Source organism: Anser anser, assembly GCF_964211835.1.
Source record: "Anser anser genome assembly, chromosome: 25".
Classification (NCBI taxonomy): Eukaryota; Metazoa; Chordata; class Aves; order Anseriformes; family Anatidae; genus Anser; species Anser anser.
The window spans coordinates 1849562-1875077 of NC_139746.1; the positions used below are offsets into that span (position 1 = coordinate 1849562).

Here is a 25516-nt window from a genome sequence, read left to right on the forward strand (position 1 = left end):
GGAGCGCGGGGGGGGGGGGCGGGGGGAGGCGGGCCCGGCCCCACGGAAGCGGCCGCGCCGTTTCCTGCACGGGGGGGGCACGAGGGGGGAGCACGGGGTGAGTGCGGGGCTGGGGGGCACGGAGCATGGGGGGGGGCATGGGGTGAGTGCGGGGCTGGGGGGGGCACGGAGCATGGGGTGAGTGCGGGGCTGGGGGGCACGGAGCATGGGGGGGACATGGGGTGAGTGCGGGGCTGGGGGGCACGGGGGGGCACGGAACATGGGGGGGGCACAGGGGGGGACATGGGGTGAGTGCGGGGCTGGGGGGCACGGGGGGGCACGGGGCATGTGCAGGGCTGGGGGCACGGGGGGGGCCATGGGGTGAGTGCGGGGCTGGGGGACATTGGGGAGGCAAGGGATGGGGGCGCAGGGTGCGGTGGGGGTGCTTGGGGGGGTCACCATTGCTACTGGGTGCCCCCCCCCTCCCCCAGCTGTCTGGGGGTCCCTAATGCTCTCCGGGGGTCCCCAGGCCTGGCCAGGTGTCCCCAGCGCTGCTCAGGGGTCCCCAAAGGTGCCATAGGGTCCCCAATGTGCTCGGGGTTCACATTTTGATTGGGGGTCCCCCTGCGGATCGGGGGTCCCCAGTACTGCTTAGGGGTCCTCAAAGGTGCCATAGGGTCCCCAAGGCCGCTTAGAGTTCCCATTTCTACTGGGGGTCCCCAATGCTGCTATAGGGTCCCCAATGTGCTCGGGGTTCACATTTCTCCCGGGGGTCCCCAGTGCTGCTCAGGGGTCCCAAGCGATGCCAGGTTGCCCCCACTGCTGCCCAGGTGCCCCCGTTGCCCCCCAGGTGTCCCCACTGCTGCTTGGGACGTCCCTTCAGGTGCCGCAGCCCTGCCCAGGTGCCCCCAATTTTCTCCAGGTGCCCCCAGTACCCTGCAGCCGTTCCCGATCCCGTCTCCCCACACGCAGCGATGCCCGCGGAGCCCCTGATCTGCGCCGACACGGCCACGCGGTGAGTCCTGGTCCCCAAGGGGACGGGGGGGGTGCCGGGGCCACGCTGTCCCCGTTGCGTCCCCGGGGTGGTGACGCGTGTCCCCGCAGGGTGAGCTCCGTGCTGAACCGGGACGTGAAGCAGTTTGGGAAGAAGCACATGTTTGATGCCAACGAGGACACGTGCTGGAACTCGGACCAGGTAGGGGGTGAGGGTGGGAGCCGTGCCCGCGTTTAAAAACCCCGCTGTCCCCACCCTGACGGAGCCCCGGTGTCGTTCCTGCCTCCAGGGCGCGCGCCAGTGGGTCGCCCTGGATTTCCCCCGCACCGTCAAGGTCTCGCAGCTCCACATCCAGTTCCAGGGGGGGTTCTCCAGCCGGCTGTGCACGCTGGAAGGTGAGGAGCTGCTCGTGGGGTGCCTCCGGTTCCCTTTATCCACGCCTGGATCCCGCAGAGCTTTGCTGTAGGGCCCAAAGCCATTCGTTAGCTGTTCCTGAAACTCCAGAGGGGCTTGGGGCCGTGGGCCGGGGCAGAAGGGGGTGCGGAGTGAGGACCCCGGGGTTCTCCGGGACACTTTGGGAACCTCGCCCACCAGGTGGCAAACGCGCTGCTCCCAGCCCTGCAGCAGAGCCACGCAGGGAGGATTTCGGGGGCGGCTGAGCCCACGGCAGGCATTTAGGGCTCCCCCAGCACCTCCACACGGCTGCCTCCACCCTTACGCCCCGCAGGCTGCAGAACGGGCGAAGAACCGGTGAAAATATCCGAGCTGTACCCCGAGGACGTTAACGCCATGCAGATATCCTTTGCCACGTCGCGGCGACGGAGCTGCTGTTGAGGTCTTTAGGTGACAATCCCGCAGGTGCCTGGTGGCACTTTGCTGCTGCTAAAACAGGTCTCCCCCACGCTGGGGTGTCCCCCTGCCTGGTTTTGTTTGTGTTTGTTTTTTTTTTTTTCCTTTACGGGCCCCGCACAGATTCCAGGTGGAGGAGACGGCTCTGGATAAGCTGAAGATCACCTTTGAGAACAGCACGGACTTCTTTGGGCGCATCGTGGTGTACCACCTCAGGGTGCTGGGCGAGAGGCTGTAGGGCAGCAGTGTGTGTGTGGGGGGGGGGGCTGCTCTCCCAGCGCCCTCATTCCCCACCCCCGGGGCTCTGCTGCATGGGGAGAAACGGGACAGCAAACGCTGCCAGCAGGGGTGCGCCACCCCGAAGTGCTGATGGATGGAGAGGGGACCCCACCCCGTGGCAGCGCAGGAGGGGCGCTCAAGCAGAGATCCACGTGCTGGACTCGCAAGCCACCTTTGGTGCCTTTTTTTGGGGGGGGGGGGGGGGGAACGCAGCCCGGGCAGCCGGCTGAATAAACAGTGGTGGCGACCCCCAGCTCCTTCCTGGCTGCTCTTTGGGCCAGAGGCACCCCAGGACGGAGCCCTGTGGGGTTTGCCCTGCCCCGGCCCTGTTTTTGGTTCTGCTGCCGTGATGTTGGTGCCTGGTTTGGGCAGGGGAGAGGAGGAGAAGCTGCTCACTCCTCGTGCTGGGGACTCTGGCTGTCTCCCCCCTTTGGTAACCGCCCCTGAGCTGCTCGGAGCGGCTCTTTGCGGGCTCACAAAGCGCGGGCTCAGCTGTCGGCCGGGGCCGTGCCATGTTCCTGGCTGGCAGGGTGATATTTCCTGCAGGAGTTTGCTCCTGCCCATGGGTATTTCCCTGGCTGGTTACAGGGCTGCGTGCAGGGAGGTGCAAGACGGGGCCACTGCTCTTCAGTGAGGCAGCTCTGGAGAGGAATATGGGGACACCGGGAGGGTTCCAGCCTCAAAGAGCTTGGTTGGCCCAGTTCCCGATTAGCTGGTGCTGGGATCGGGGGCTGGCTGCTGTGACAGACCAGGGGGATGCAACTGAGGTAACAGACAGGGCTCCACACGGCTGCTTTTAGAGTTTACTTCCAAAAAATGCAATACTTGGATGCACGCACGAAGCAGCCGAGCCCAGAGAGAGCAGAAATGCAGCTGCCCTGAGGAGTGAGTGTCCCCGGGTGCGAGGCACCGAGGCCGTGCCACCTTCCAGGGGTGGCATAAACCCGCCGAGGCCAGGCGGTTGGTTCACAGCTTCCTCCACGTGCTCCTTGCTCGAAGCATTGTGCTGCTGCCGCCCGTTTTGGGACCGCTGGGTCAGGCCGTGTTGGTCCCAGAGGAGAGCCCTGCGTCGGCCAAGAGAAGCGCTGGTGCTGCAGCGGTGCAGCGTGAACCGCTGTCACTCCAAGCCTTTGTTCTGGAATAGCTTGAGGATGTGATTTTCAATAACCTGTTGGACTAATGGGGGGGAGAGAAGGGAGAGAGATGAAACCCAGGGAAGCCAAGCCTCTTAGAACCCAGGTCTGCTGTGGGCAGGACCTGGTCACTGTTTGGCTCCTGTTTTCCAACGGGAAGCTGGAAAATCCCTTTCTGCAGGGGCCCATCTCCCCTGTCCCAGTCCCGCTGCCAGCACAGCTCTGGTTTGGAGGGGGAGCAAGGGGAACAGGACCTAGCTTGACTTCTCTGGCTCAGTTTCTCTGCATGGCAGAGCAGGGAGCTGTGGTGGAAGGTCAAAGAAAGCCCTGAGCTGGGCTGGGAGCTGCCTGTAGGCTTGCTGCGGAGGGAAGTCAGGTCTCCCTGCCACGTGTGCAAGGGACACTTGCCTTTCTTGTGTCCCAGGGCCACTGCCAGATCCATCGGGGTGTAGCCAGAATCTGCTTCTGTCGTCAGGTCAGCACCGCGAGCTGCAAGCAGGCAGTGGCAGTCAGAGCGCAGCGTGCCCCTGCTGACACGGCGTCCCCTCTGGGGCCGGTGCAGGGCGAGGAGACCCCCAAAAAGCACCCCTCCTGGCCGGGCAGCGCCCCGTGACACCCCCAGGCTGCTCAGTCTTTCCCCCCAGGCACGTCACGCTCTGTCCCCACGGCGGTTACCGACAAGCCACAACTCGAGGCCGAGGATTTAGCGCGGATCTTCCCCGTTACCTAGTAGGGCCTCGACACACTTGACGTGATTGCCGCGCACGGCGTAGAGCAGAGGAGTGCCGCCGTTCTGCAGGGAAAGGGAAGGGGCTGTGTCATTGCTGGCCTCGCACAGGGCTGTGCTCACACAGCTCCCGCTCCTCCCAGAGCGGTCGATCCCTGACCCGCTGGGCTCCCTTTTCTACCGTCTCCCAGCTCCGGGCTGAGTGTTTTCTTGCAGAGCGGCTCTGCGCAGGTTTTATTCTCTGTATGCAATAAAATAACTGTAATTTCAAAGACAACCTTAATTTCTGAGCGCAGTTTCCTTGTGGCTGGTAACATCACCACTGTGAGCAAGCGAGGAAACTATTTAAAATTATTATCTAGATTAATTTCTCGAAGCAACTGCATGAGCAAGTAAATGAGCGTTGCGAGCCTGGGAAGCAGCTAGGAGAAACGCACTGCTGCTGACTCGGCCCGGAATGATGTGAACTCGCTGCTGCTTTTTAAAATGAGCTTTGCGGAGCCTCGTCTGGGGCCTGGTGTCGCTCGCAGCGCCGGCACAGCCCGCGCAGCAGCACTCACCCAGTCGTAGATGTTGATGTCCGCGTTCCTCTCCAGCAGCATGATGACGATGTCGGTGTAGCCGCCCATGCTGGCCAGGGACAGGGCGCTCTCCCGCTCCTTCGCCAGCGCGTGGGGGTCAGCACCCTGGGGTGACAGCACAGATGTTAGCCCCGCTGGGTGAAGGAGCGCTGCTGAGAACCTGGGAGCTTGGCACGGCCTTGCTGAATGCCCTGGGCTGGCTGATTGTGGAGCCAGGTCCCCCAGTCCCAGCGACCTCTCCTTCCCAAAGTCCTTACCAGGCATATTCTAATCAACAAATGTCTCAGGTGAGGACTTAAAAGCCCTTCTCCAGTGTCACTAAGCTAAGCCTGATGGCTTCTGTTACTCAGCCCTTTCTCCCATCACCAGTAACAGCATTACTGGCTCTGTCTAGAGGTGCCTGGACAACATCCACCCTCTTTTGTTAGTCCTCAACCTAAAAACCTGCCCTGTCCTCTGAGCTCTGCTAGCCAGGAACCTCTCCTGGATTTCATCATATCCTTTAGCAACGTATCCCCTCATTTATTTGGGGTTCTGTTTGTCTTTCCGGTAACAAACTGCAGTTTTGCTGCTAATGGAGCCAGCATTTGGCCAGCGTTTATGTAACGTGAGCACGTGCTGATGGGCAGACACACGAGGACAGAGCTTTGGGGAGCACCTTCATCCAGAGCACACAAGGACCTGGGTCCTGCTCGCCCCCACGCAGCCCCTGGCTGCAGGCCCAGCACTTGAGGACGCTGCAGCAATGAGTTCATTAACTGCGATGATACCTCAGCGAGCGCATTTACGGGCAGATTACAGGGCCCAAGTGATAAGTCTGATCTCAAATTGCCAATAAGCAGATATTTAATTACAAACAGTTATTGCTAGCTGTGAGATAAGGCTCTTCATGCTCCTGACTTAGCCCACAGCCTGACGGGGAGCATCTGGCAGCGTCTGAGCCATTAGCTCTGCGAACGTGTCCTGTTTGGTGCCGGGGGAAAGGCTGGCTGAGGCACCAGGACGATGCTGGACGTTTTGGCAGGCACTGGGGTTGGAGTTGGGAAGTTTCTCATTAACAAGGCACTGCACAAGCGTGACCTTACCCATTCCAGCAGGTGACGGACCGTTTCGATCTCTCCAAAGGCTGCAGCCCAGATCAGTGGCGTGAAACCTCTCTCGTCACGTTTATTTACCAAGTTCTCACCTGCACAAAAACAGAGGAGACAAATAGGAAGGTCAAAGCCCCTCTGCTTCCTGTTCCCCCCTGTAAACCCAGCAAAGGCTGTAAAACTAAGCCAAGGGCTTATCAAAGGGTGCTCTGTGAGCTGGCAGGACTCTGCATGACCTGGGATGAGATCCCAAAGACATGTACCTTTCCGAAGATGCTCCTTCAGCTGGCTGAGCTCACCTTGGGCAGCTAGCTGGTGAACGGACAGCGCTAGGGGAGAGAGAATTCAACCATCAGGACAAAATGTTTCCCAGCTCCGCGCCCATCGTCTGCAAGGGGGAGCCTTGCAAGTGCCTGCAGGTGATAACCAAACAGCCCCCATCTGAACCCCCAAAACCCCAGTGGGTAATTAACACCTTTCTGCAGACGCTGAGAACAGAGGGACAGCAGCAGATGGAGGGAGGCTCCAGTCCTACTGTCCCGCTGCTCCCTCTGCATCCCCGTGTCTGCGGCGTGAGGCGCACAGCGCGATGTGCCCAGCTGTACTCACTGTCCAGCGTGGCTGGGAGGGCCGAGACCTCGTTGCCGCGCTGCCTGTTCGTCAGCGTGTTCGAGTGCTTCAGGGGGAAGCCTGTTCCAGAGAGAGGAGAGAGTCACAGAACATCTCCTCCGTGCACAGCGAGGAACCAGGCTGACTCGAGGCCAAGCGCCTCATGAGAACTCCTGTCAACCCAATGTGACTTATCCGAAGCTGTTCCCTCCTGTCAGAACTGAGCTCTGCACAAAAGGAATTATCCCCTTGCAAGTGAAGAGCCTGGGGATCGAGGTTTGACCAGCGTGCGGGGACCAACAGCTGAGCAGGGAAGATAAAACAGCCCGAACAGCTGCCCAAGGAGGGGCACGGTCCATCTGGGCCACCACGGGAGACAGGGATCTTGCATTAATGGCATAATTGCACACGATATACTGCAGAGGACAGCCTGGGGATGCACTCAAGTTCATCCTCGTATTTCCTACGCATGAAGAGCTCCACTTGGAAACCTGGATGTATTTTCAACAAGCGATTGGTAGTTTAATTAGGAAAGTACAGAGAAAGACTTTACAAACTCCAGTTCCTCTGTGTGGAGCTGCAGCGACCTCTCACTGCCAACACAAGTCATCAACAAGGCTTAGATCTGGACTTAGTCTTGCTGCATTATGGAAGGGACCAAGAGTGGTAAAAGACTTTTTTCCAGCTGCCTTTGTGGGATAAGAGGTCCCTTTGCAAGCAGATGACCTTTCCCACGCCCATCTCCCACTGGGGCTGCGCACCAGGATCTGTGAACACCAGGCTCTGCAATACTCACTGTCAAGGGCTGAGAGCTCAGTGCTCCTCTGCCTGTCCATCGAGGCAGTTGAGGGCTTCAGAAGAGCGTCTGCTCCACCTGCAGAACAAGGATAATTGTTAGGGACCTTGGTGCCACTTCCTGGGGAGCAGGCTGGGCTCCACATGTGGCACAGCGAGACCTGACTGACACAGCAAGCACCTCACGGCCACCCCTACTGCTGCAGGGGGGTGCAGGAAAGCTGCTTTCACCAGGCTCCTTCCCTGTCTGAATTCCCCTGGAGGGTTTGGTTCTGTGTATGCCCTGTGTCAGCTGTCACCCCCCTGCCACCCCCGGCACTCACCGTCCACAGAGCTGGAGCACAACATGTCCCTGTCTGGCCGCAGGAGCCCCACGGGGACACCCCCATCCTCTGTGTCCCCAGTCCCAGTCAGCTCCTCCGCGGCCGCTGCTCCTTCAGCTCCATTCTCACCCTCTTCTGGAAGCTCTTGGGCATCCTCATCACTCAGGGGAGCCTCCATGAGACGAGCGGCTGCTTCTTCGCCTTCCATAGGGGAACTGCGACACAAACGTGTTAAAAAGGAGGAAAACCTTCCTCAGGGGAACTGCCCCACAACCGTTTTAAGGGGAATAAACCTTCTACGGGGGAACCGCCCCACGATCGCGTGAAGAAGGGGAAAAAAACCTTCTATGGGGGAACTGCCCCACAACCATGTTAAGAAGGGGTCAAAACCTTCCATGGGGGAACCGCCCCACAACCGTATCAAGAAGGGTAAACAGCAGGGACGTCTCCCAGGACACAAAGGGACATCGTGGGGTGAAGGCCGCCCCGTCCCCACACGCGGCCATCGCTCCCCTTAATTTTGGGCCCCTCTTTGCCCCCAGCACCCAGGGGCCACCCCTGTCCCCCCGGCCGCCCCCCAGCTGTCCCCACAGGCCTGGCCTCACCCCCAGCCCCCGTCCCCGTGAGGAACCCCTGCGGTTCCCCCTTCCTCGGGCCCTGCCGGGGCGCGGGGGTCCCGGGGGGGGGGGGGGGGTCTCGGTGCTGTCCCCACCACGGTGACACCGGAGGAGGAGCGGGGGGGGGGCGAGGCCTGCGCCCACCCGAGGCCTCCAGGCCCGGCGGAGGAAGGAGGCGGTTACCTGCTCGGGGCCGCGGTCCGGGGCTCCGCTAACGGCTGGGGGGGATCCAGATTTTGGGGGAAAGACCCCAGGTTTTTTTCTGGGAGGACCCCAGGGTTTTTTGCTTTATTTTTGGGGGGGGGGAACCCCGGGTCTTGGGTTGGGGGGAGCGAGGCGGAACGCTTGTGCCGGGGGCTCGGTTCCCGGCCGGGCCGGGGAGCGGCGGCACCGCCGGAAGAGGAAGCGGCGGCGGCGGCGGCGGCATGGAGGAGCCCGAGATGCAGCTGAAGGTGAAGAAAGGTCGGAGCGGCACCGGCAGCGCGGGGGGGACACCGGGAGCGGCCCCGCAGGGCTCCGCTGCACGGCACGGGGGTACCGGCGCGGCCCGGTGTCGCCCAGTCGCGACAGGCCCGGTTACGACAGGGCCCCGCGGTGACAGCGCGTGTCGCGATAGGGCCCTGCGGAGGGCGGGAGGGAGGAGGGACAAGCAGCCCGCGACACGGGGCGCCGTGGGGTTGGCCGTGACGGGACCGTGACAGGGCAGGGCACGACATGTCGCGACAGGGCGCTGCGGGCAACGCAGAGGCTGGCGGTGGGCCGCGGTCGCCTTCAGAAGGCCGCCGGGGCCGCCTCTTGTCGCGGCTCCGGCAGCTGTCGGCGGAACAAAAGCCCTGAGCCGGGGGGGGACGGGGTGGAAAACCGGACAGTAACGCGGCGGGGTCGTTATAAATAAATAAAATAAAATAAAATAAAATAAAATGAGTGGTGCAAAGCGAGGTGACCTCATAAACCCGAGAGGTTTACGCAGCCGTCAGCCTGTGGAAACGGCCGCCCGAAAGGGGTTCCTGCGTGGGAGCCTGGGGAAAGGCGTGGGTGCGGGTGGGACGGGGTCAGGGGGGTGGGATTGGGGGGCTGGGGGCAGCACCGGCCCTGCCCGAGCCCCCCTGGCCGCTGCGACGGCTGGTGGGTGCTTTTGGGGTGTCCCTTGGGGTGGGTGCTTGGAGGGAGAAGGAGAAGAGCCCTAAAGCGGGGGCAGCTGGGGTGCAGGAACGCCTTGGGGGCTGGGGCCGGGCTGAGACTCGGAGCCCCCCAGAGCAGGAGATGGCCAAGTCACCAGCCCCCCGCTGCTCCCCGCTGTCTCGTGGCCGCCTCACATTGCTCAGAAAGGGCCCCACGACTGTGGCCCGGTCCTCAAAACCAGGACAAACCCGTGCTGGCGTAGAGCTGCTGGGGCCGGCAACGTCCCAGGATGATCTGGGTCCACCCGGTGCCCGGCTCGTCGCTGTGGTGTGAAGGGTGGGAAGCGAGCTGCTGTCTGCCAGGGCGTTGCCTTCACATCCTCGTTAACAGGCTGGCGATCCGAAATGTTCAGGGTTTTTGCTCTGATCTCTTTTCATCTGTCACAGCATCACTTTCGGAAGTCGGGGCCTTTTCCCGGAGCGGTCCCCGCAGGGCGCTGAGCAGCTGGGGTGTGGGAGGCTGCAGCGGGGGCTCTCTGAGCACCCCCAGCCCCCACGGCCTTCAGAGGCTCCAAGGGAGCCCCTCCAACCCCGCCGCCCTCCCCGCTGCTCCCCGCTTTCCCTAACTCTGTTGCTTCTCTCGTTGCAGTTACGGACAAATTCACGGAGAGCATGTACGTCCTGGCCAACGAGCCCTCCGTGGCGCTCTACCGCCTCCAGGAGCACGTCAGGAGATCGCTTCCAGAGCTCGCTCAACACAAGGTGAGCCGGGCTTCGCTTCGGCCTCCGGACCCGAGACACAGCCAGACTCGAGCTCTTTTCCTGAGTAGCTACATCGTCCCTATCCCACCCCCACTCGGGGAGGGGCAAGGAGGAAGGGAATCAGCCCCGGGGGCACAGGCATTGTCTGGGAGGGCGTGAGGTGCTGCGGGACCCTGCTCAGCCCGAACTGGGGGGGCCGAGGGGGGTTTTGCACGTTCATCTGCAGACCCCAGGTGAAACTTTCCAGGCCAACCTCATCCCCGAGCTCCCAGCCCCGGAGTTGTGTGCGGAGACAAAGAAAAATGAGCGGCCTGTCTTGTACGGGGAGGGGGGAGGAGGCAGACGTTAAATCTTATTACCCCTGGCTACACTGCGAGATTTTTATTTCCTACATAAAACAAGGAGGAGGGCGAGAGGAGGGAAGGGGGAGCGGGAAGAAACAAGTGCGAGGAGCCCGCACAAGGCAAGGCAGGATAATGAATCGCATCTCACAGCTGTGTTCCTACTTCCCTCCAGAGCACGGAGCAGAGACACTTTAATGCCAGCCTTGTTGTCCTTCTCCCTCTTCTGCCAGTCATGATTCATTAGGGGTGATGTCTCATGAATAGATTACTGCTTCATGTCTATGCTAATGCACTGTCAGGCCCCATTTTTCACCTTTGCTTTACAGCCCTAGTTTCCAAATTAACCTGGATTGTGACACTTTATTATTCAATTATTTATTAACATTTTCTATACGTGTCTGCGTGCGGCGGTAGGTATATAGAGATGTATGCGTACGTATAGCACGCGCTGGTACGATGGCATCACCGGGATGCAGGAGACGGGTTTCTAATGTTATTCCTGAGCTGTCACTTGCTTTCATTTAATCAAGACCGTCCCGGTTGCGGGGAATGTGTCCGGAACAGAAGGAAATTGAGCAAATTGTATGACAAGTCATGCAGAGGGAAGAGATCAGTTTCCATCACGGGCGCGGTTCGTAACGGGGACGGGGGCGAGGGGCCACGCAGCAGCACAAATGGAAGCGGGCAGACGTGCTGGACACGGAGCACCTTGTTAGGCAGTGGGGTTTGTGCCGGGCAGGATCTCTGACAACCTTTGGTGCTCTCGTTTTCCCTGCTAGACGCGCTCGTCTCCGTTAACAGCTTGCTGCAGAGTTTTCTCCTTTTTAGCCCAAATTGCTGCTGTTCCCCACCTTCTTCATGTGCCGTCCTGTGGATGCCAGCAGCAAATACCGGGATGCCGCGTGGCCCCGTGTGACCGCAGCCAGCACAAGCGTTTGTGTCTCCTTTGGCCTTTGCTGCCTTCGCGTTCGGCCTCCCAGCACCTCCTGCCCTGGGCTGCCCTCCCGGCTGGGGCAGCGGTGGCCTCGCTGCATGAGGAGGAGCGTGCCATGCTTCCTGCAGTGGCGGCGCAGGTCAGGGCAAAGCTTCTGAGCCATTTTTTTTTGGTTCCTGCCTTTGTGTTTACTAGTGCGTCAATGTGGCGAGGGCTGGAAGAAAACAGTAAGAAGGGAGGTGATTTGTTGCAGCTGGAACAACAGGACGCGGAGCTGCTGGTGGTGACATCTCCTCCAGCTTCATCCACACCCTATTCATTTTTCAAAGGCTGCAGCATCGTGGTTGGGAGCTTGCTCTCCTTCTTGGTGGTAGCCTGCGCTGCCAGGCTGCTGGTACGGGCCTTGTGGTCAGATTCCCTCTGTTCTTGATCCTGCTCCCAGTTTATCCCAGTTCCAGGCGCTGCAGCTTGCAGCAAACAGGCTGTGCCTGCCAAGCCCCTCAGCCCAGGCGGCCAAACCCCCGGGGAGAGGGACGTGCTCGGTGCCCTGACGGGGCCGTTGGCGCGGCGGAGCGTTCAGTTAGGTGGCGGGGGGATATTTTGGGTCGCTCCGCCAGGGCCCGTCGGCTCTGCGGCAAGGCACTGGAACAGGAGGGTGTCAGCGGGGCTGCGCACCGTGAAAGCGCTGTCAGGTTTTATCTACCTCAGAGCAAAGGCGTTAGAGCGGGGTGGTTTTAATTCCTCGGAACGGAAAAGAAGAAAAAGGAGCGGTCTGTGCGGATCCGTTCTCGTGTAATTTATTCCCCAGGTGTAAGTAATGCATGAAGGAAGCAGGATTTATTGGTGGTTTCCAGCCCTCCTTCAGCCTTGCAGCAGCTCTGTCACCGGCTGGCGGAGTTCTCCTGAAACACGGCCTTTAAAACTCCCAGGGGATTAAACCTAGGAAAAAACTGGGAGGGAGGGAGCCGGGAGAAAAAGTTTAGGCGAGGAGAAGGTCACCTCCACGCCTTTACAACAAGCAACTTTCTTTGATTTGCTTGGAAATAATCTTAATACCTCCCTCACCATCTGAAACTCTCCAGGCAGATTTAGCACCTCGCTGATAAGAGGGAGCGCGACGCGAGGCCCTCGCTGCCCCCGCGTGCCGTGGCTGTGCTGCTGAGCCCTGCTCCACACTAAGCAGCCTGTCTGGATTTCCCCCGGTCTTTGGAGAACTCAGATCTCCTCGTTAATTTACCGCCAAGCAGCAGTGATATGCCATTAGTGCGATTGTGTATTAATAGCTGGCTTTGGCTCTTAAACTGCATCCGAGCGCACATCCTGGGAATTTCGAGAAAGGACGTCAAGGAAAGATTAAGAAGTCGGGAGCTCTAGGGAGAGGCTTTTTGTTCCTAATTAAGGGCATCACATTCCCGGGAAGAGGTGGGGATGCTGGGAATGGACATCGCTGGCTCTGATACTGGGAAATGATTAAAATCTGCCGGTGCCCAGAAGTGGCAGGACCACAGAAAAGCTGCTGTTGGAGCAGACTGCATCGTCCCCACTTGTTCATAGGAGCTTTGTAGCCACCATCTCTGGCTCCACTTCTGTCCCTGTGCCCTCACCCTGTGCTGGGCTTTGCAGGCTGACAGTCAGTGCTTCAAAATGTCCAGAAAAGGTGGAAGAAATGGTGCTGGCAATTTGTTACGTGGGGTCTCCTGCCCGTTGTGGGACAGAGCCTCCTTTCACGAGGGCAGTCCGAGGGCGCTGCTCTGGTGCCACGTGCGGCTGAGCCAGCGTGCTGCTGGGCTCTAAATGGTTGTTGAAGATCGTCTGGCACCTCTCGGAGCGAACAGGCTGAGGAGCTGCAGGACATAGCTGTGCCTTTTGCAGCTGCCTCTGCTCGCAAACCCTGCTCTCAGCAACAAGATACGGCTGTGAAAACGTGATCGGACTGTGGAGCAAGCGCGGTCTCTGCGGGACGGCTTGTGGGGTTTTGAGTCCCGGGCCGAAGTACCCTCTCCTGCGGAGAACTGCCTAGAGCACTGCATGTAGAGGCTTGTTTCTTTTGTGCTTTGGAGCTATGTGGTCAAGCGTCCTGATGTAGGACAGGCTTTGAACAGCAGAAGTGATTTTGGACGCACTCCAAGCTCCTACCCGACCTCCTTCAGTCACAGAAAGGGGCCCTTGGATTTCCTCTGCCTTGTAACTAGACCCAACAGAATAGGCTTGAGAATTAGCTCCCATGAGAACATATTTTCAAGAGTGCCCAAGCTACTCAAGGACTTTGGAAATAGTTATCTATTGAGCTACACCTCTGAATCGAGCTGTGCTTTCATTGTAATTTGGGTATTCGCTTGGTTTTCCCTTTCCTTGGAGCTACAGCACGCGGTTACGTGCCATGCCAGAACTGCCTGTAGTTCCTGGACTCGTGTGGAGTTCCCGGGGCTTCTTCCGAGCTCGTAAAATGAAGGGCACGGTGCTGAGTGCTGCTTGGGATCAGACAGCAGAGATTCAGAGCAGACTGCAGGACTGGGGGGCTTGTGGCTGTGAGAACTGAGTAGCAGGTCTGGTGAAAGGAGAGCTTTCAGCGCTGCAGGATAAACTGTTTTCTCTGGGTTTGCATGGGGGTTTGGGGAGGGAGCTGGGTTAGTTCAGAGCCTGGACCAGGCCCACCAGGAGCTCTGATTTCGCTGGCACTTCCAGCCAGTCCTGCGCACTCCGGGCAGCTGCTGGCTGCTTGCAGCCTGCCTTACCGTGCCTCTTCGCTGCCTCGCGGGCACATCTGAAAACAAGGGGAATTTGGCCAGAGCATGCAAAGCGTTGGCCCGAAGCAGTAGCCCTTCCAGAAATACGCACAATAAATGTCTCTTTTAAATGCTGGGGCTTGGCACCCGGAGCCAGGCGTCACCGGCTGTCGGGGGCGTCACAGGCTGTCAGGCAGGAGATGGGATCCAAGCTCAGCTTCTAGTGCAAAGCAGCCAAAGCCCTCGGTAGGGCAGGGCTGGCAGAGCGCACTGCTGCGTCTACCCCGTGCGTGCCCACCGCTGCCTGCTCTTCTCTTGCAGTCCGACATGCAGAGCTGGGAGGAGCAAAGCCAAGGAGCCATCTACACGGTGGAGTACGCCTGCAGGTACGGCAGACCTCTCCAAGCAGGAGGGGCCGTGCTCAGCGGCACGGGTTTGGGGCTGGAAACGAAGCAGCCTGCGCTTGGCTGGCACCTGCCTGGTGTGAGCCGGGAAGGAGCGGTTGGGGGGCAGGCTCAGGGTGCAGGCAGAGCTCTCCGAACCTCGGGGGCTTCGCTTTGACGAGGTGCCCGCTCTTCCCCACTTGTGTGTGCAGTGCAGAGCTGCCAGGCTCCTGCAGGAAATCCGCCCCCTACCTATTTAGTGTCCGAAGCTGCAGAGCACTGCCTAAAGCTGAGGTTTCTTCCTCGCAGTCCTCTCTGCCAAGGCAGGGGGCTCTAAAACCATGCCACGTGTGGCAACACTAACCGGTCCTCCTCCCTCCATCCCCTCTCTGCTTTCAGTGCCATAAAGAACATGACGGACAGCAGCGTGTACTTCAAGAGCATTGACAGCCTGCTCAAGCACGCCATCGCCATGAAGGATCAGCTGAACGCTGCTCAGGGCCGCAGGTAGCGAGGGGCTTGGCACCGACCTGCCCGTGTATCTGGGCGCCCGTTCTGGCTCACAGAGGCTCTGGTGATGTAACCCAGCCCAGTACAAACACGCCAAGCGGTTATCTCAGTAATGTGGTTCCAGGCTGTTATTTATAAGAGCGTGCCGCTTGCCTTCCAGTGATTTTCTGGCTTTGTTTGCCATGGGAAGCAAATAATCTTGTTTACAAAAGGGTAACTGGAAAATAATTTATTTCCTTATTTAAAAAGGGATGTTTGGTTCTGTAATACATTAAATATTTGTTGTGTTAAAGGCATTTGGAGTGTGATGACGCTACTGAGATGGAGTAGGTGAGAGGCTGCCTTTGGTACTCTGTCATCTATGTGGATTTTCTGAGGAGAGTCCCTTAGAGATTAGTGGTGCTGACAGATGTGGCAGAAAGATTATGCATTTCTGTATGCCTGCAGTTGAGCTACAGCTACTAAAACATCTTCCAGCAGACTGTCTGAGTCCAGTGTATTTGTCTCTCCTGAGAACTGCGTTGGGATTGGAGTCTGATTGCTTAGGAGTGAGAAGACTCCCAAATGCCCATGCTCACCACGGACGGGGTGCCCGTCCCTGATAAAACCACCCCAGCAGACAAAGCGCCTCTGTCTCTGCAGAATGGCCCTGCTTTAGACATTTCTGGTGCAGGTTCTGTGTTTTCCCAGCTGCCCGTGCAGCAGGGTCACACTGCGCAGCCCTAACAGAGCATTTTTAGAGTTGTTTTTGTTTGTTTTTGCGGTGGTGTGGCTCTGAAGATTGCTGTCTTGACGCCCGTGGGGGCTGCTGTGTGCTGCTCCGTAGCCTGCACAGCACGCTGAGAGGTGTGCTTGTCTAAGCAGCTCTCCCGCTCCGAGCAGTGAGGCTTTATTTTAGGGCTCCCCTGGTTCTTCACATTCCCATGGCTGCTGACGTCCTGCCTGCCTGCTGGACATGACTGTCTCTTTCTTTTTACAGCACTGTTGCCCCACAAGCCAAGAATCCGCCAGCTAGTTCCTGATCTCGGACGAGACTGGCTGCCCTCTGCCTTCTTCTCCAGCCCAGCTCCGTGCTCACCGACCACGTGGAGGAATAAGAAACCTTCCGCTCAGTCTGTGAAGCCGCACAGAGGCCTGCCTGCCTCGCTGTTCCCAGTAACGAGGTGCTGCACCTGAGCAGGCAAATCCTACTCCTGGGGTCAGGACTGCCTTTGTGGGGCAGTCTCTTTCCACACTGTTCTGCAAAAGGGAAACGGGGTGGTTCCGCATTTGTCCTTTCCAGTTCTTTCTGATGGCAGACTGCTACGAGGCATTTTTCTCTCTACCTCTTGGCCACAGAAGTATCTCAGAAAAAACTAGGTCTTGCTTTCAGTATTTTGTAGGTGGCTGTGTAAAGACTTAATGTAGGCACACTTCAGCTTTGTTCAGGAGGCATTCTGCGAGGAGAGTTTTTCGTGTGTGTGCCAGGAAGTGCTGAAGTTGGTCTTAGTGAGAACAATAATAAAAAGGCAAAACAAATAAGTTCTGTCTCAAACCTTCCCCTCTTGCTCGCTCAGGCTGGGGGGTCTTGGAGCCTGCTGGCTCTGCTTGTTTCAAAGGGCACGGAGCAAAACAAAGACACGCAGAGTTGGAGCCTTTCAAGTGAAAAGGAAACTGTCCTGCTCTTCAAACAAAATTGGGCTTTCTTCATCCCTTGTCGAGCACTGTTAATCTCTCTTGGAACCAGCAGTTCTGTTCTGCTGAAGAATTTCCCAAAGACGCAGGGATCAAAGCAGTGCCAGGCTCAGTTCCCAAAGAAATGCTCTGTGTGGTGCTCAGGGCACCAGGTGTCTTTCAGGACAGTAACACGGAAGGTGAGAGGATCTGTTTGGATCAGTGGCTTCCTTTTACTCCCTGAAATACTCTGCTGACTGCTGGATGGTGAGGACTTGGGGAAGAACCCAGCGTGCTGCTGCTCTGGTCCTGTGCGGGGCTGCACTGTCGATGCAAACCCATTCCTGGACCTCAGGTCTTGGCCCTGACGCTTGTCACTGCTCTCAAGGTGGCATCCAGGGGATCCCCCGTGAGGTTCCCCACCGCTGAGCAGAGCCAGGGCCCTGGGCAGCGAGCTGTGTCCCGCTCAGAGGGTCGAGGTGCTGGTGCCTGAGCAGGAGGCCTCTCTGCTACCTCAAACCCACTCTCTGCAACCTGCAGACTCCCCTGGCTCCATCTCACTTGTTGCTCCTCCATCGCCTCGCCTGGTTTCTTAAACCTGGCTGCAGGGAAGCCCTCGGGTTGGCCGTGTGAGCTCTTGGTGTAGTGCTGGCTTCTGGGGATAGAGGAGGGAGGAGGAAAGTGGGAAGGGAAAGGGAGAGAGGTACAGGCAGCCAAAGAAAGCTGGGATCTGCTGGGGAAGGAGGGTAGGTCTGCTCCTGGACTTGGTCCCCTCGCTCCTCACGTCTTCGAGGGACTGGGAGCTGTCTTCTGGTGTCTGCAGGAGGGCAGAGGGTGGAAAATCAGCCACCCCCTGGTCCGACGAGGCTCCTTGCCGCAGGGGTTGAGACGGGACCTACGTTAAGCTCTAAACAGAGATGCAAATCCTGGCCCTGGCGCCTGCAGCCGCCGCGTGACGAGACGAAGAGGCCCCTCTTCCGCTCACACCAGCGTCGAGTCCTTGCCCGAGGCTCCAGGTTTGCGCGCCAGCACGTTCCTCATCTCGCGGGTGACGCCGTTCCAGGGCTTGCCCTGTGCCTGCAGCAGGGCCGACTCTGCCGACAGCGTCCTGTGCGTGCGGGGCAGGTTGTAGCTCTCCTGCTCGGAGCGAGCCCCGGGGCTGCCCGACGAGGTGAGGTTGCTGCTGGCCGGGGATCCCAGCTGGGGTTTGCGCTCCAGGAAAGGGGGGAAGGAAAACTCTCGGTGGATTTCGGGCCGGGGCGCGGCCACGTTCTTGTTGTTGAGGTCGCCGGCGGGGGCTTCGCTGTGCTGGGCAGAGTCGTTCTCGTACAGGGTGTGAGAGACCTCGGGGCGGCTGTGGCGGGAGAGCTGGGAAGCGCGCACCAGGGCGTGCGTCACCGTGACCAGCAGGACGATGATGCCGGAGGAGAGGATGCAGGCGCTGGCAATACCGGCCTCGAGTTCGAACAGCAGCAGCATGTAGATGGCAAGAGCTGGAAGGGAGAGTGCAGCAGACCGTAACGAACCGTGAGGACTCAAGGGAAGCAGCTGACCTGTAAAAGTTCGGGCCAGAAGCGCCCCGTGAGGGCTGGTCACTGAGAACAGAGAGATCGCACTACGGGAATGAGCTGGCCGTGCCATTTGCAAAGCAAACCCGATGCTGGAATGGAAACTCGGCAGCTCACGAGCACTCAGCGACCAGCACTGAAGGCACGGGCTGGGCTGAAGCTGCACGAGCCCTGCTGGGTCAGTTTTCCCCCCCCCGCTGGGCTGTGCTGGTGGGAAATGAGCACTTGCCTGTTAGGTAGACCGAGACCCCACAGCAGAACAAGCCGATGGCGGCGTGGCGAACTGTCCGGCTGTCCAGAAGGAACCAGTCTGCCCTGCAAAACAGGTGAGAAAAACGCCTTGCTGGTCTCAGCGCAGGAAAAGCGCCGATGCTGCGGCCCCTGCTGAGAAACTGAAACGCTGGTTTTGCATAGAGAAAAGGTTCAGGGGCAGGTCATGAGCCCAAGGAGCTCTGCGGAATTGGGGTTTCCCCCAGGCCGCTGGGCTGCGTTGTTCCCACTCTGGAACAGAAGATCTTGAGATGAGTTGAATTTTCAAACTTTCCCCGTCTGGTTCTAGCTGTGCTTCAGAAACCAGGTGGGGCAGGGAGAAGAGAGAGATGCGAATGGCTCGGGGCTTTTTGCAGGTGATTTGTCCTTGTTCAGCAAACCCTGAAGAGCAAGCAGGGAACAAAAGTGAGGCAGCAAGCCCGTTTCCCCCGGAAAGAAAGAGAGAAAAGCAAAGTGCCGGCGCATTGAATTAAGCAAGGCCAAGGTTTTCTCTTCAACCTTGGGATTGGATTTCTTTGCTCAGCTCAGATTGCAAGCCTTTTGTCCGGAGGGGGCTCGGTATTTGAATTGTGCCTAAAACACATGAAAAGACCAGCTCCTTTCCAGCAGGGCCTTTGTTCGGCGTGCAGCACCGACCCCTGCGCCCGCTGCGCTGCGGACGAGGCCGCGCGCTCTCCGTGGGCACGGCCTCGGGGCCAGCCCCAGCCCACCACCAGCTCATCCTGCTGCTTGAGCATCCCCGGAGCCAGATCGCAGTGCCAAACCTCGCTCCTCTCTCTCTGGGCCCTGGAGAGCACTGCTGGAAGTCGCCAGAGGGCTCTTCTGCCAGCGGGCAGGACGAAGGCACGGCGTAGCATGGCTGGGGCGCAGGCTGGGGGTGATGCAGGTGCTCAGACACACAACTGCTTCAAGAGATGTGGCAGGACCATGCTGCAGGAAAGCCACGAAGAGCCCCCCGAACCATCCGGCCGTGCTGGGGGGTGCACAGGGCACTGCTGCTCCTGCCGACGCCTCCAAAACTCCCAGGAGCTGGTCAAAAAACCCCCCTGGCATGGAAGCACCGGCTCAGCGGGCAGCAGCACGACGGTCCTGGCAGGCCCAGCCCTCGTGATGCTCCTCCACCGCCCCGTGGGACGAACGAAGCAGCCAAGGGACGCCGTGCCCTGTCCCCATCTCCCCCCAGAGTGTCCCAACCCCGTCCCCTCCTCCCGGCCTTGCTGCCCCCGTCGAGCGTTGCCCGTCGCAGCCAGGAGCCGTTAATAGAGCCTGGACCCGCTCCTCGCTGCCCGGTGGGGAAGAGCAGCCGCTTTGTTTTATTAATTACCTGAGTCGGGGCCGGGGGGGGGGGGATTAGCGGGGAGGAGAAGGACTTTGTTTGGAGCTGGCTCGGAGCATTGAGCGCGGCGCTGAGAAGCGGAGCGGTAATTCAGTGTGACAGCCCCAACGTGGGAAAGGTCCCTGGGACGTGAGCGGGTCCCCTAATGAAACCGGCGGCCGGAGGGGCCGGGGCAGCTCGGCCACGAGGGGACGGCACCAAACGGCGTCTGGCATCGTGGGGGAGAGGGGCTGCGTCCCACCACTGTCTCCTACCCCAGGCTGTGGGCGCAGCTTGCAAACAACCACCCCCACGTCCCAGGAACTGTCCCTTTTCCCCCCCGAACATGACTGTAAGCCTCAGCTCGCAGCTGGGGAAACTGAGGCACGGCCAGCCCAAGCGATCTGCTCGATGCCAGGCAGGAGGGTGCGGATCTAAGGCTCCTGCCCTGCCCTTTGCAAGCTCCAGCCTGCCCGAGCCTCTCGTGGCCGGCAGCGGAGCCAAAAGCAGCCTCTTACTTTGCGGGGAGGAGAGCACGGAAGCATCATTTAAAGCCAAATTGTCCGGGAACAGCTCTCCTGCTCTGGCAGACCCACCAGCAGGGTGCACGGCTGTGCGGGAGGGTTGCTCTGACCTGAAGCCCTTGGCCAAGCCGCTGCCCCCTGAAGTACGGGCTGTGCCGCAGCCGGCACGCTCCCTCCCCGTGCTGTGAGCTGGCATTTGGCTGCCTGATTAGTGCCTGTCCTGCCTCGCGCTCAGGGCTCCCAGAGAAGAACGGCACTGCTTCAACAACGAGCATTTTCCAGCCCAAATCCATACAGAACCTCGGACAAATTCATGGCCCGTGGGGAGTTTTCTGCTCTAAGTTTTCCAGCAGGAGCTGAGCTCCCACAGAAAGCGAGGTTTCCTCCAGGAGCTCTGTTTTGCAGAAATATTTTGCTCCCCTTCGCTAATGAGCACACGTCAGCGTCGCTTGCAAGGCGCCGAGCGGAGACGTTGCTCACTTGCTGGGGCCGTCGTGCGCGGCGTTAGGCATTACAAGTTGTGTCTGGTCAGGGACAGAGCTGTTGAGCCTTTTTCCGTTCCTCTAGCTGAGTTTCGACTTGCCCAAGCCAGAGCAGTCCCAAAACGATCCCGCGGGGACCATCGCACGAGGGACCCCCCGCGCACAGACCCATTTTCCACCCAGGCGCATTTAACTGCCATCATTTGCGAGCTGCTTTTTGCTCTGCACCCGGAGCAGAGCTGGTGCCGGGCACTGGCGGGGGGGGGGCACCACCAAAACCCAGCTGGTGCCCGAGGAAGGAGAGGAATTGCTTTGCAGAGAGTTTTGCAAGTGTAAACCTGCTGGTAACAATTAAGTTAACGCGTGTCTTGTGGTTAATGAACCTGGGCCTACGGTCGTTTGGGTGCTGTGCAGCCGTGCCAGCAGTGCCCCAAAGAGCCTGGCTCTGCCCCTGCACAGGCACAAATTTTGGGTGGCCGCTGGGCACCCCCCGCACTCCCCCAAGCGCAGGCCCCAGCACCAGGGCCGGGCTCGCACCGGGAAGGTACCGGGGAAGTTAAATCGGGTGCCTCGGTGCAGCCGGGTGGACGGGCGGCTGCAAACTCTCCCCTTGGCAATAGCACAGTCGCTCAGCTCAGCTCCACGCTGAATTCGAGGGCCGTATTTCCATCCCCCAGCCTTATCGGCCCGAGACAACCCCGCTTCCCAAGCTGGCACAGCATCGATGGAAGAACTTTGTGATACTGAAGCGCTCAGCGCGTGCCAGCAGCGCCGTCCGCTCCCCAAAGCCACCGTGGTCAAAGTCCCCAGAGCCCCCCCCAGCCACTGCCCACCCCCCAGGGACATTCAATAACGGGGGGGCCAAGACCCCTCCAAGCCTCCCCAGCATCCCCAGGACTCCAGAGCACGCGGGTGCCCCCAAATCCCCCCAACCCCCAAATCCCCGGTGCCCGTCCCCAATCCCCGGTGCCCCCCCACCCCCCGCCCCGTCCCCAAATCCCGGTGCCCCCCCCGCTCTCACCGGTCGGGCCCGGGCTGCCCCCGGCACAGCTCGGTGCTGAAGTAGCCGTGGAGGAGGCAGAGCAGGAGGCAGCTCACGTTGAGCACCAGGCAGAGCGCGGCCAGCACGGCCGAGACCGGCAGCAGCGCGGCGGCCGCCGGCTCCGGCAGCGCCCCTCGACCGGGACCGGGACCGGGACCGGGACCGGGACCCGGCCGCCCCGCCGGCAGCTGGAAGATGAGGCTGGAGGCCAGCAGGGCCATGGCAGCGGACAGGGTGCCGAAGAGCAGGAGCACCGTCAGGGCCCGCTGCGGGTAGGAGGAGGGCATGGTGGCACCGGGAACTGGGGCGCACCGGGAACGGGGGGACACCGGGAACCGGGGGGCGCCGGGAACCGGAGGGCACCGGGATGGCAGAGCCGCTCCGTGCCGGGGGAGCTGCGTGCACCCCCGGTATTCCCGCAGCCCCACCGGCACCGAGCCCCGGGACCGAGCTGCGGCCCCGCCGGGCGTGCGCCTCCCTCCGTGCGCCGCTGCCCGGCCGGGGCGGGCCGGGGCGGGCCGGTCCTGCCCCCCGGGCCGGCCCCTCGCCAAGGGGGGTGCACAGCCGGGCCGCCCCCCACCGGCCGGGACCCCCGGCTCCGCCCGCATCCACCCCCGGGGCCGGTGGGGGCTTGGAGGGGGCAGGAAAAGGGAGGGGGCTCCGGGGACGGATGGGCAGGAGGGTGCTGGGGGGGACCCCACCATCACCCCTCTGCTCCCCCCCCCGCAGCCCCCTCGCTTCTCCCATTTCCCACGCCCCTGGGAAAATCCTGCCGGGGGAAGGGGGTGCTGCCAGGGCCTGATCCTGTCCCCCCAGGAGGCGCGTTGTTCCTCCACCTGCAGCGCAGGCCTCCTCGCCAGGTTGGGGGGGTGGGGGGGGCACCCCAAATACATTCCTGCGAGGCTGAGAAAGGGCCGGCGAAGCGCTGTCCTGCCGTCAGCACAAGTTTCCCGTGCCTTATAAATATCCTGGGAAGCAGAAGCACATCGTCCCCTGGGAGCGGCTGGGAATTGCCCTCTGCTGTGCTCTCCCTCGGGGGGCTCGTGCTGAGCGCCCCCCGCAGCCCCATTCTGCCTTCTCCCTGCCAGGAAGGTTACCCGTTATTCTGGGAAAATTCACTCTGCGTGTCCCCTGTTATCCTGGGAAGATGCCGTGCCTCGGGAGCAGTGGGGAAACTGAGGCAGGGCTTCCCCACTCAAGCCCTCAGCCCTCAAAGCACCAATTTCCCGCACATACGGGACAAGGGGGACATCGGGATCGCGCCTTTCCGTGCACGTCCCAGGCACCCTGCCAGGGCCAGGCGGATGGGGACGGGGACTGGGTATGACAGGGGCTCCTCCGGCCTGGTGGCAGCGGGGGCCCGGCTGTGGGATCTGGGCAGGCGACCTTTCCGTCAGGGCTGCGCGTCTCGCGTGGGTGGTTCCTGCTGGCACCCTCTGCTCCGGCCAGAGCCGCACGGGACACGGGGCTATTTTGGACGCTGGTGTTGTTGGCCTTGGCAGGCAGCACGGCTTTGGCTCCCTGCTCATTTCCAGCCCCGCTTGCATTTTTGGCTGTGCAGGATGTTGGTCCCCAGCCCCATGTCGCTGGCGCTTGGCCCAGGGTCCCCAAACCAGCGCCCGGTGCCGGTGTCTCCATCCCCTTGCCGTGGCCGGGAGAGTGATGGGGCTCAGCCGCACCCCATGGGCTGCTCGATTTGGGGTTCAGCCTGGGGCACCCAGCGGCAGCTCGGGCTCCCCAAAACCCCAGGACTTTGGGGCAGGAAGGGCCTCAAGAGGGAGCTCAAAGCTTTCGAACCTCCAGCCCGGAGCTTGCAGGGAGCAGCCAGGCAGAGCCTGGGCACCCCCTGACCTGGGGGGCTCTGGGCAGCCCCGCACCCAAAAAGGGGGGTTGGCTGCTCAGGATGGAAGCACTCTGGGCCAAGCTGAACCCCAGAGGACCCTAAAACAAGGGCAAGGTCCGGGGAGGTCCCATGGTCTGGGTGGACAAGAGGCCATCCTGTGTGTCCCCAAACCCCCCCGGGGAAGGAGGGGACACCTGGACACGTTGCGGGCAGAATGCCGCTCTGCCGATTCCCTTGTAATTCTGCGCTCCCTCCCTCCTCCTCTTCAGGATCAATTAAGATTATGAGCAGGGCTAATTAACAGTCTGCTAATTGCACTCTGAAGCCCTCTATAAATCATGAGCTTTAAAAGCAGCTCTGAGCAAGATGTCATGTCCTTTCTGCCTGCGCGAGCCGCGCAGGAACCCTGATCCAGCCAGCAGCCCCCCGTCTCCCCAGCCCCTCTGCCCAGGGACCGGGACCGGACCCCTTGTGTGGCTGGGGTGGAAGGATGTGTGCCCCCCCCAGCCCCGGGGCTGGCCTGGGAGCTGATTTCCAGCGAGCCCTTGTAAACCCCTTCCCACCGCTGCCCTGGTAGCACCGCCCACGCGGCGAGAGCTGGGGAGTTGCATCAGTTCCCCCTCGCCGCTGTAAACACGGCGCTCCCCGTGGGACGAGCAGCTCCCGGGCAGCCCTTGGCGTCCCCACCCCGGTGGCAGGCGGTGACCTCTCCGGAGCTGATCTGGGGGCCTGGACGCGGAGCCAGAGTCCATCGGTGTCCCCCCAAGCCCAGATTGGCCACGGGTTTGTCACCACGCGGCGGAGCAGCAGCTCGCTTCGCTCTGCAGAGTGCACGCCGGGTCGCTCTGCGCCGGTTTCGAGCTGCAGGATCCACCAACACGTGCGTCCTCCTCGCCCTGCTTGAGGCGGCCCGGCGCGCAGCGGGTTTCTGCCGCGTGCCCCTGCTGGGGACGGTGCCAGGAAATCACAGCTGGCTTGTCCCAGGTGCCACCGGGCCCTGCCCCTGCCTGACACGCGGGATTTGCAGCTCGCCTTGCAGGCGCTGGCTTGCTTTTTATTTTTTATTTTTTTTTTTCAAAGCAGGTCCCCGGCAGCTTGTGGGGTGCGTGTTGAGGTTTCGCTCAGCGTCCCCGGCACTTCCTCGCAGCCTCCCTCGTGTTATGTCACTGCGGTTCACCGGCCCCCGCTTTGGTTTCCAGGACCACTCGCTGCAGGGTGGGGATGGCCGAGCTGAGCAAATGCAGCGGCGGCCACGGCTGGCGTCTGTCCCGGCCGGTGTCTGTCTGTCCCGGCCGGTGTCTGTCCCTGCTGGTGTCTGTCCCTGCTGGTGTCTGTCCCTGCTGGTGTCTGTCCCGCCTGTCCATGGGGCCGGGGACAAGCCCCTCGCAGGGCAAAACATTTCATTTATAAACATAAAAGATAAAAAAGAGAGGGAGTGCATTAACTGTTTCGTTTCTGAGCAGGTGAGGTTTTTTTCACCGTGGTTTTGCTGAGCCCCCTCTGACCCTGGGGAACGGGGTTCGGGCACCCCCAGCCCCACAACGGATGGACGTGCGAGGAGCTGACGATGCCGGGGGGTCCTGGGGATCTGGTGTGGGTCAAACCCAGAGCCTGGCCCTAAACCCATCCCCGGGAAGCCTCTGCTCAGCCCAAACCCATACCCCTGCAGCGAGGGCACTGCCACCCCCTTAATCTCATGCCAGCCCCAAATCCCCACCAGCCCCACATCCACCTCCATAAGACCCCCCCCCAAATCTCACCCCAACCCCCTCCAGCCCCACATCCTCCCCCATAACACCCCCCAAATCTCCCCCCAGCCCCAAAGCCCCACATCCCCCCCCCAACACCCCCTTTATGCCGCCCCCCCCCCCCCCAGGACCCCAAACCCGCCCCGTGCCTGCCCGCAGCCCCCCCAAACCCCAACCCTTAGCGCGCGTCCCGCCCCTTTTCCCTTCGGGGCGGGGTTATGCAAATCACCGCACCGTATCCTCCAATGGGAAGGGAGCCCGGCTGCTCTATGCAAATTTCCGAACGGAGGGAGGCGGGGTTATGCAAATGAACC

At 60.8% G+C, this 25516-nt stretch overlaps 4 protein-coding genes across 5 annotated transcripts; 2 read left to right on the forward strand and 2 right to left on the reverse strand.

Annotated features, from left to right (window-relative positions):
- NR2C2AP (nuclear receptor 2C2 associated protein) lies at positions 1-4238 on the forward strand. Its single transcript, XM_083810694.1, has 6 exons — positions 1-97; positions 902-994; positions 1084-1174; positions 1263-1368; positions 1701-1768; positions 1944-4238. The coding sequence occupies exons 2-6, from the start codon at positions 954-956 to the stop codon at positions 2058-2060; spliced, it is 423 nt and encodes a 140-aa protein (XP_083666820.1). The 5' UTR covers positions 1-97; positions 902-953; the 3' UTR covers positions 2061-4238.
- On the reverse strand, positions 2891-8341 carry RFXANK (regulatory factor X associated ankyrin containing protein). The gene is made up of 10 exons (XM_083810693.1): positions 8161-8341; positions 7361-7575; positions 7039-7116; positions 6243-6323; positions 5897-5962; positions 5628-5728; positions 4522-4647; positions 3961-4027; positions 3643-3723; positions 2891-3277 (listed from the first exon to the last, which is right to left on the reverse strand). Exons 2-10 carry the CDS (start codon positions 7566-7568, stop codon positions 3219-3221), a joined length of 867 nt encoding a protein of 288 aa, XP_083666819.1. The 5' UTR covers positions 7569-7575; positions 8161-8341; the 3' UTR covers positions 2891-3218.
- BORCS8 (BLOC-1 related complex subunit 8) lies at positions 8291-16275 on the forward strand. Its single transcript, XM_083810695.1, has 5 exons — positions 8291-8439; positions 9748-9860; positions 14186-14250; positions 14647-14754; positions 15737-16275. Exons 1-5 carry the CDS (start codon positions 8403-8405, stop codon positions 15777-15779), a joined length of 366 nt encoding a protein of 121 aa, XP_083666821.1. The 5' UTR covers positions 8291-8402; the 3' UTR covers positions 15780-16275.
- A 154-nt stretch (positions 16276-16429) lies between these two features.
- Positions 16430-22386, reverse strand: TMEM221 (transmembrane protein 221). 2 transcript variants are annotated; one of them, XM_083810691.1, is made up of 3 exons: positions 21591-22386; positions 18208-18293; positions 16430-17963 (listed from the first exon to the last, which is right to left on the reverse strand). In XM_083810691.1, exons 1-3 carry the CDS (start codon positions 22313-22315, stop codon positions 17392-17394), a joined length of 1383 nt encoding a protein of 460 aa, XP_083666817.1. In that variant the 5' UTR covers positions 22316-22386; the 3' UTR covers positions 16430-17391. The 2 variants fall into 2 exon arrangements, with proteins under 2 accessions (XP_083666817.1, XP_083666818.1); XM_083810692.1 differs by having other exon boundaries at positions 16430-17903; positions 21591-22372.
- Positions 22387-25516: the final 3130 nt, after the last annotated feature.

Excerpts from the sequence above, each read along its gene's own strand:
- NR2C2AP (XM_083810694.1), top strand. The coding sequence starts at position 954 with ATGCCCGCGGAGCCCCTGATCTGCGCCGACACGGCCACGCG. Across the intron at positions 995-1,083 it reads TGCGCCGACACGGCCACGCG|GGTGAGCTCCGTGCTGAACC; the intron begins GTGAGTCCTGGT and ends GTGTCCCCGCAG. Across the intron at positions 1,369-1,700 it reads CCGGCTGTGCACGCTGGAAG|GCTGCAGAACGGGCGAAGAA; the intron begins GTGAGGAGCTGC and ends TACGCCCCGCAG.
- RFXANK (XM_083810693.1), bottom strand. The coding sequence starts at position 7,568 with ATGGAAGGCGAAGAAGCAGCCGCTCGTCTCATGGAGGCTCCCCTGAGT. Across the intron at positions 7,117-7,360 it reads GTGCTCCAGCTCTGTGGACG|GTGGAGCAGACGCTCTTCTG; the intron begins GTGAGTGCCGGG and ends CTTGTTCTGCAG. Across the intron at positions 6,324-7,038 it reads TGAGCTCTCAGCCCTTGACA|GCTTCCCCCTGAAGCACTCG; the intron begins GTGAGTATTGCA and ends TCTCTGGAACAG.
- BORCS8 (XM_083810695.1), top strand. The coding sequence starts at position 8,403 with ATGGAGGAGCCCGAGATGCAGCTGAAGGTGAAGAAAG. Across the intron at positions 8,440-9,747 it reads GCAGCTGAAGGTGAAGAAAG|TTACGGACAAATTCACGGAG; the intron begins GTCGGAGCGGCA and ends CTCTCGTTGCAG. Across the intron at positions 14,251-14,646 it reads ACGGTGGAGTACGCCTGCAG|TGCCATAAAGAACATGACGG; the intron begins GTACGGCAGACC and ends CTCTGCTTTCAG.
- TMEM221 (XM_083810691.1), bottom strand. The coding sequence starts at position 22,315 with ATGGTGGGGTCCCCCCCAGCACCCTCCTGCCCATCCGTCCCCGGAGCC. Across the intron at positions 18,294-21,590 it reads GGGCAGCCCGGGCCCGACCG|GGCAGACTGGTTCCTTCTGG; the intron begins GTGAGAGCGGGG and ends CCTGTTTTGCAG. Across the intron at positions 17,964-18,207 it reads GGTCTCGGTCTACCTAACAG|GTCAGCTGCTTCCCTTGAGT; the intron begins GCAAGTGCTCAT and ends GAACTTTTACAG.